General features: G+C 41.2%; 1 protein-coding gene across 1 annotated transcript; it reads left to right on the top strand.

The window, feature by feature from the left end:
• Positions 1-5192: 5192 nt before the first annotated feature.
• On the top strand, positions 5193-7502 carry apoa1b (apolipoprotein A-Ib). Its single transcript, XM_053422875.1, has 4 exons — positions 5193-5289; positions 6011-6062; positions 6204-6348; positions 6484-7502. Exons 2-4 carry the CDS (start codon positions 6020-6022, stop codon positions 7085-7087), a joined length of 792 nt encoding a protein of 263 aa, XP_053278850.1. The 5' UTR covers positions 5193-5289; positions 6011-6019; the 3' UTR covers positions 7088-7502.
• Positions 7503-7623: the final 121 nt, after the last annotated feature.

Below are 7623 nucleotides of genomic sequence, written 5' to 3'. Positions count from 1 at the left end.
CAGACCAAATTTTACTGGAGAAGAAAAAACCCCACTTCTATAGTATAAAACTGGCACAGTTTAAATACTGTTAATGTATATGAATACTCCACTACATACTGCAATCAGATAAGAAGAATACATATTGTTCTCTGAAAATTTGGGACCAGCATAACACAATATGTCTCAATCTCTTTTCATTTCTACCATCATTTGTAACATATCCTCCTCTGGCAGTATTCTGTTTGAGGGAACATGAACAGCATGCACTGTGACCTGTTCAATAGAATAACATAATATTGTGTGTTCACAATCTTTTTCATGTAAGATTTGCTGTTGCATCAGAAAAATGCACTTTTTATGCCAGCACTTAACTCTGCACTTTAATAAACGGCCTTATCTTTGGAGAGGTCTTAAGAGCAGCAGATTGCTCCAGAGCCTCATAAACGTTGTAAGATAATGTAAGGTATCTCTGGTCAGCACAACAGTTCAGTGCTCGTTGGTTGGCACAGAAGTCACATCCTTGTTATTGTCTGCTTATGTGAGTGTATGTGAGAGCGTGTGGATTATTTCTAAATTAAACAATAGTTCCTGGAGGTTGTGTATCAGCCTCATTTTGCTCCTCGAGTGATTTAGGTTATCTGAGTTCAGGATTGATTCTCTTGCTTTGTTGTTGAGCTGTACAACCCGCTGGGTCATGCAACCTACAGTGACACACTATGACCAGGGCTTCGGTCCAAATATCTGTATTAAAGCAGAAGCGACCCCAACAGATGTGACTTTGCAAAACAACATCACGACAGTTAAGTAGGCTGCGGTATAGCATTCTGAAGTTTGTGCGTGTGTGTGTGACAGAGAGAGCTCCACGGTGTTGCTTACAGCTGAGATAACCTCCCCTGCTGATTTGAGAACAGTGCTCTGTCATGGAGGCAGCTGGAACAATGACTTGACCTATGAACCTCAGTCAGCACCTGATCAAATGGTGAATTTACTGATTAAATATTTATCAGCTCCAGGCAATTACCCCACATCTGTCTTGCTGTTTGGTGTTCACTGAATAATACTGGTTTTTGATCATCAACAAAGAAGTTACTTTTCTTAGTGGAGTGTCAGTTAATCCCATCATGTATATTCGCTGACTTTGCATAACTGCAGCAGAAACCACTGAAATGAGTTCTTCATTCAGGACACCACTGTTTCAACTTAGAATTTATTTTGTCTTAAATTCAGTCCATATAAAGCCCGCAAACCCAATAGTGGCACCGCCCTCTGTGAATTACCCCAAAATAATATGATAATTTCCCCCTTTTAAAATTGTAGGAACATGCCTTACGTCTGTTGACAAAGTGATAAACTATTTTTCTGAGTTTCTCCCATTTAAAGCTCCTGTCATAAGAGTTGATTGCTCAGTTGCCTGTAAAGTCTTGCAAAACATGCAACCCCAGCAATTAATCTTCTTGCCAGCTCACAGTTCTGAGGTCCTCCTGATAACAATTATGACAGCAGTAATCTCCACGGATTGCTCAGTGAGGACGCTGAATCAACGTGGTGCAATGCATGCAGTCTCAAAGGTTGCTGTTCCCGATAAGTGTCATTCTTTTCTCTGAGATTTCTTATCTCAAACGCCCTAATCACTACTGTACAATGACAGTACAAGGTGAAGCCATTGAGAGGGGCCATGTCCTGTGATTTGTTCTGCCTCTTACTGAGTGTGTATAGTTGAGGCCTACAAATAATTCTTACTTGTTTGGTCTGAAAGATGTCAGAAAAAGTAACACATTTCCAAAGTAGCATCTTCAGGTTGCTTGTTTTGGCCGACCAAAACTCATTCATTTAAATTTCTTGTAAAATATTTTTCCAAATTATTTGTTTATTAATTTGTCAAATTATTCAGTCTTAGTATTGTTTTAAAGTAAGGCATTAAGATCCATATACATGGGAGGGAGAGTATACTTACTTTATATTTGTAATCTAACATTTATTGCTGGGCCATTTTCTTAATCTGCTTGGCGAAATTAGGCACTTATTGGAAGCATTTCAGCGCTTCCATCATTACACCATTCTCATTGGTTTTCTGTATTTTACTAGCTGGTGTCAGTCAAATAGCTGCAGTTAGAATCTGCATTCTGTACCTTGCAGACGTCTGTCGATGAGACTCGTAGGTGGCTGTTCTGTCACCTCTCTGTCCTCACTTGGTCATAAGGCTCAGCTTGGCTCCTGCTCACATAAATGAGATAGAGAGAGAGAGAGAATGAGTTTGATGTACAGGCGTGAGAGAGAGGACACACAACTCTGGGTCAGATAATAAATAACAATGGCAAATGGAAGTGGGGAAAGTGTGATCTTGCTTTTAAGTAGGCCTAGAGGAAAAGCTGCAGACTCGATCACAAAACTATCAAGCTCTCAAACTCTTCTCCTGTTAAGTTTTCATTCAGGAGGCCGACCCCCTATAGGGGTTAGCTTAAAACCTTCCTTTATGATAAAGCTCATAGAGCTGGCTCAGGTCTGCCGGCACCAGTTCTTTGTTATGCTGCTAAAGGTCAAGACTCAGATTGTCTGGGAACAAACGCCCCATGGAGGTTCTCTTTCCTCCTCTTCCTCTTCATCACATTAATGTCTCATACATGTTACTGACTTGACTTCTTCCCCAGAGTCCCCACATGGTTCATGGATTATGATCATGGATTGTAGTGGCAGGTTCTGTCTTGCCCATTAAGTCACATTAGTATAGTTCCAGGATGTTGTACTGTATTATACCTTATCGAACTAGTGTATGACTGATCTTAATTTGAAACGTTTTTTTCAATGGTCCTTGTTGCGTGTGGAAATCAAAGGAGAGGAGTCGTCATTCTCAAGTTGAAATTAAGCAAGTTTATTCAGAGGTCACAGGTCAGGAAAACGCGGTGTCCAGCAATTGGACATGCATGGGTCTCTAGTTCTATGCAGAAGGCTACACAGAAAAAGAGGTGCTTAAACAGAGTGCGCACATAGGTTATATATTGATATATTGGGCGTGACTGGGGTTCGTCTTGGATTGGTCAAAACTAGATGGAGGCCGCTGCATCTAGACGGGGCAGTGCCTCATCCTCTTGGAATGTCGCGTGATGAAGATATCGTACGTGCACTCCATTGTCGTGGCTACCAGAGGTCATAATGTTCCTGTCTCAAAGCAGCTGCCTTAGTGTGTTGTGGGGGAGAGAGATTTTAGGCCAAGGTCTGCTCATTATCTGCTGTTGGTGTTCTACTTTGTGTGTGTGTGAATTGAAACAGGGAGCTGGGATGTGTGGTACAAAGTGTTGACTGTTCTGCAGAGTGTAATAAAGAGGTCAAAGGAATGTATTTGGTGTAGTCAATAAATGTATGTGTAATGTATGTGGTATATGTCAATATCCTAAACATTATTGGGGAATTGCGGATTGAGCTGAACTTTGAATAATTTTAAACATTTGCTCCAAATCAAGAAACAAAATAACCCTGTCTTCACCATTTATTCACAGGGCTGGAACATAATATATGAACCTCTATTCATTAAATAGAGGTTCTCTATTCTCACAGTTCTTGAAAAACTTAAGTCGGTCTGGGAGCAGGTTTGGAACATGTAGCATCTCCATTCTTTTCATGTACTGTTCATCTGTTTTATTAACATCTGTTATATATATATATATATATATATATATATATATATATATATATATATGTTCTATGTATACTGCGTTGACCCTTGCTATTGTATCTTGTCACTAACTGGTCATGTGGAAATAACAGAGCAATTATTGACAGTACCAGAATTCTACTGTGACGGCATTCAGAGAAACGTGTATTGATTGCATTATACTGTATAGGCTATCAGAACTACCTTATGCAAGAGGTACAGACCTGTCTGTTGGTTACAGCTGATTGCCACTGACCAGTGATGACAATGATTAACCTTGCACCTAATAACCCTGCACTATTAGACTAGATTTCACTCTAGAGTTACCTTGGATCTGACATTTGAGAAGATAATTTATTTCTATCATGGTTCAACTATCCTCTCATGCAGATAGTTGTGCTGATATTTCTAGAGCACATGGGTTAATAAAACAAATATCACCCCTGTTTTATGTCAAAGTAGATAACATTTTACTGAATTATTTGCTACTGCTTTCACTCTGTTTTGACTCTTGAAATCTTGTAAAATCTGAAAATCCAATAAAATTGGTAGTGATTGACTCTAAACATCAACCTGTAAATGGGCAATAATTGTATTTGAGTCCTATTTATTTGACAGGAGACATTAGAGTTTCAATGATGTGCACATATATGTTTATAATTAGAGACAACTCTGTGTAATATAATCATTCTGTCCTCAAACACCATGAAGCCATGGTGACAAAGTCCACTGGTGATAGGACAACAAACAACAGCATGGCACACACCACACTTTGACCCATTAATCATCGCACACACACCAGACTCACATTTTAGTAACCGTTACCTGAGATAAGTTTTGATGAAATCTGTATCTATCTTAACGCATTATGTTGTGGTAGTTTTAGCACATGAATTTGTGCATGTGCGTGCATTTTTGTATCTACAGTTTACTGAATAAATGTCAAATAGAATTACATTTAACTAAGTCACCATCTTCTGTTTGCTCGTGTTTCCTTTTGAAGCCATTTGGAAGCACTAAGACTGTAAATAACTTGGTTTTCCTGGAAAATGGTGTGCAAGAAAATCACTCTATCGTCTTGATCGCAGCCTTTTGTTTATGTGTGCTTCTCACGTCTCCCACACAAATGCACAGGCTCGGCCACAGGACAAGGTAGAAAAGTTAGAAAAGCAGCATCCTAGATGTGTGACCAGTTAAAATTGTTTTAAATATTATGGTGGATTTAGAGGATCATTAGTTTTTTCTTTGCTGTCCTCTCATTAGACGAGGAACAGTTTTTACTTCGGTAAAGGTTCGATGCCACTAATCCATTGTGAGTCTGGTGCTGTGTGGATCAGTGTGTGTGTGTGTGTGTGTGTGTGTGCACGTGCGTGTGAGTGTGTGTGTGTGTGTGTGTGTGTGTGTGTGAGAGACTGTGTGTGTGTGTGTGTGTGTGTGTGTGCGTCTGCTTGCTGAGTGATCTCTCAGCAGGTGACTATTGAACTCTTAGCCCAGTCCCCCCTGCTGAGGGAGATGGCTGGGGGGTGAGGTCCACCTCCACGGAGACACACAGCCCTAGCACCTCCACCCCCCTCCACCCCTCATGGGCTCATCCCTCATCTGAGCACTATAAAAAGTCTGCTCTTGCTGAAGTTGTTCAGTCTCAACAACTCCTCCAGGTAAGAAAACAATCTGCTGTGGCTCTCACTGAAACTTGGGGTGGAGAGTATTCGTTAGAAAGCTTTGTGCACTGGGTTACTTTTGACGATGTTGTGAGCTAGTCCCTCAAATAAGTTTGAAGGAAGATACACTCTGGTGTTAACTTTTATTTCTGAATTTTCTTTTTAAGTTTAGGTTAATGCTTTTTAGTCCAGGAGTTACCCCTCTTCAAGGAAATCGAAAAAACTAGCTCAAAACCGAAGTGCCTCTGAGTTAATATAATTTTGGATCAAAAGAGCTGATTTGCTAATTCTACGACTGTGTTTTATCGTTAAACCAGGATTACATAGCAGTCCAGGGCTAATCTGCTTCATCTGTGTGTCTAATCTTCCGAGATTACAGGTTCTTTGAATTGACAGCCATATGTTCAGTGTGAACTTATTCAGGCCAATGCAGGGATGAGTGTGTAGCTTCAGTCTACTTATCTGGCCTTCAAATTGCTTTAGGTGGGGTATTTATTTGATCAATGGTCAATTGGATTTGTGTTAATTTCTTTGTGTATTTTTTATTGAAACTAATTTGAGCCCATAAAAATCCCCAAAACAACATTTATATATATAAATATATATATATTCATACAAAGGACAAAGCGGCAAATTCTAAGGTTTTGATTAACATTATTACTTTGAGTGTAAATTTTCACTGAATAATCAACAACTATTGCCTCTTTTTCTCCTCTAGACCACCATCATGAAATTCGTAGCTCTTGCTCTTGCCCTTCTGCTGGCCGTCGGTAAGTACTCAATGTGCTGTTTCATTAAGGAAAAAAAAAAATTCCATTTAGAATTTTCTAACTGTGTACTGTCTCTCCCTCCCATTATCTCTCTTTCTGCTCCACTATCTTCCTCCTCATTTCTCTTCTTGTCCTTGTCAGGCTCTCATGCCGCGTCCATGCAACCTGATGCACCTAGCCAGCTAGAGCATGTCCGATCCCTCATGGATCTCTACATGGCTCAGATGAAGGACAGTGCCCACAAAGTCCTGGACCAGCTCGATCAAACTGAGTACAGCGAACTTAAGTAAGGCTATGTCACACTCCTCATTCAGTCCCAACTTCAGTCACTGGTTCATTCAACGTTCTGCATTGGCCCCTTTTTACAGTTCTCTGGTTATTATTTACTCTCTAACGTTCATGTAACTTTTTTCGCACTCAGGGCCAGCCTGTCTCAGCGCCTGGATGACACATACACTCAGATCAAGGCTCTGCAGTCCTCAGTTATCCCCATCACTAACAATGTTGTCACTACCATTGCTGAGGCCACCGCTGAGTTCCGTGCCTCTGTCGATGCTGATATCCAGGCCCTGAAGGCCGACCTCGAGCCCAAACGTGTTGAGCTGAGGAGAGTCATCACCGAGCACATTGAAGAATACCGTCGTCAGCTGGAGCCCATCATCAAAGAGTACCATGCCAAGCACACCGAAGATATGGATGCCCTGAAGATCAAGCTGCAGCCTGTGGTGGAGGCAATGAAGACCAGTGTTGCTGCCAATGTGGAGGAGACCAAGACCGCCCTGATGCCCATTTTGGAATCTGTGCGTGCTAAGCTCTCAGAGCGTCTTGAGAATCTGAAGGAGATGGCCACTCCCTACGTCGAGGAATACAAGGATCAGCTGAAGGAGGCCTACAGCCAGGCACAAGCAGTCAAACCCGAAGACCTCACTGCCCTGAAGGAAAAGATTTCACCAATGGCTGAGGAAGTCAAGGTTAAGGTCACAGAAATGTTCGAGGCCATCGCTGCTACCTTCCAGAAGAGCTAAATCCTCTCCACCGTGTTCCTGTAACTAACATTACCTGCCTGCCTGTTATAGATCCATTCCACCTTTCTCCCCATTCCTTTTTCTTCACATGCACACACAGAACATCTACCAAAATGAAGCCAATACCTAACTGATGCACATCACTGCAACAAATGGCAGGACTCTTGCTCTCACTCTCTCCACCAAGCAAACAACTTCATACGCACATGCTCAAGCACAAGCGAAGACATACACAGAATCTCACATAACTCAGCACAAACATGCTTTGCTCTTCATGTGCCAAGGCCAGCTGCTTACATTTTGTGTAGGAATTGTATGTGAATGATCACAAATGCCTGAACCTCTGTGATATGATGCTTGTTTGATCAAAACTGTGCTTTGACGAAATACAGCTCAATAAACATCTGACTCTTTATACTACTTTTCTCGCTGACTCTTAACTTGAACACTTGGATTCTCTCTCTAAATGCCCAGTATCCAATGATACAAGAAAATGTGCACAACAATATGTAAGGCACTGCAGTTCACTGAGTTAT

This window comes from Pleuronectes platessa, chromosome 5, assembly GCF_947347685.1.
Source record: "Pleuronectes platessa chromosome 5, fPlePla1.1, whole genome shotgun sequence".
Lineage (NCBI taxonomy): Eukaryota > Metazoa > Chordata > Actinopteri > Pleuronectiformes > Pleuronectidae > Pleuronectes > Pleuronectes platessa.
Note: the sequence above shows the minus strand (reverse complement) of the source record. Positions and strands in the feature narration are given on the sequence as shown.

Excerpts from the sequence above, each read along its gene's own strand:
- apoa1b (XM_053422875.1), top strand. The coding sequence starts at position 6,020 with ATGAAATTCGTAGCTCTTGCTCTTGCCCTTCTGCTGGCCGTCG. Across the intron at positions 6,063-6,203 it reads TGCCCTTCTGCTGGCCGTCG|GCTCTCATGCCGCGTCCATG; the intron begins GTAAGTACTCAA and ends TGTCCTTGTCAG. Across the intron at positions 6,349-6,483 it reads ACTGAGTACAGCGAACTTAA|GGCCAGCCTGTCTCAGCGCC; the intron begins GTAAGGCTATGT and ends TTTCGCACTCAG.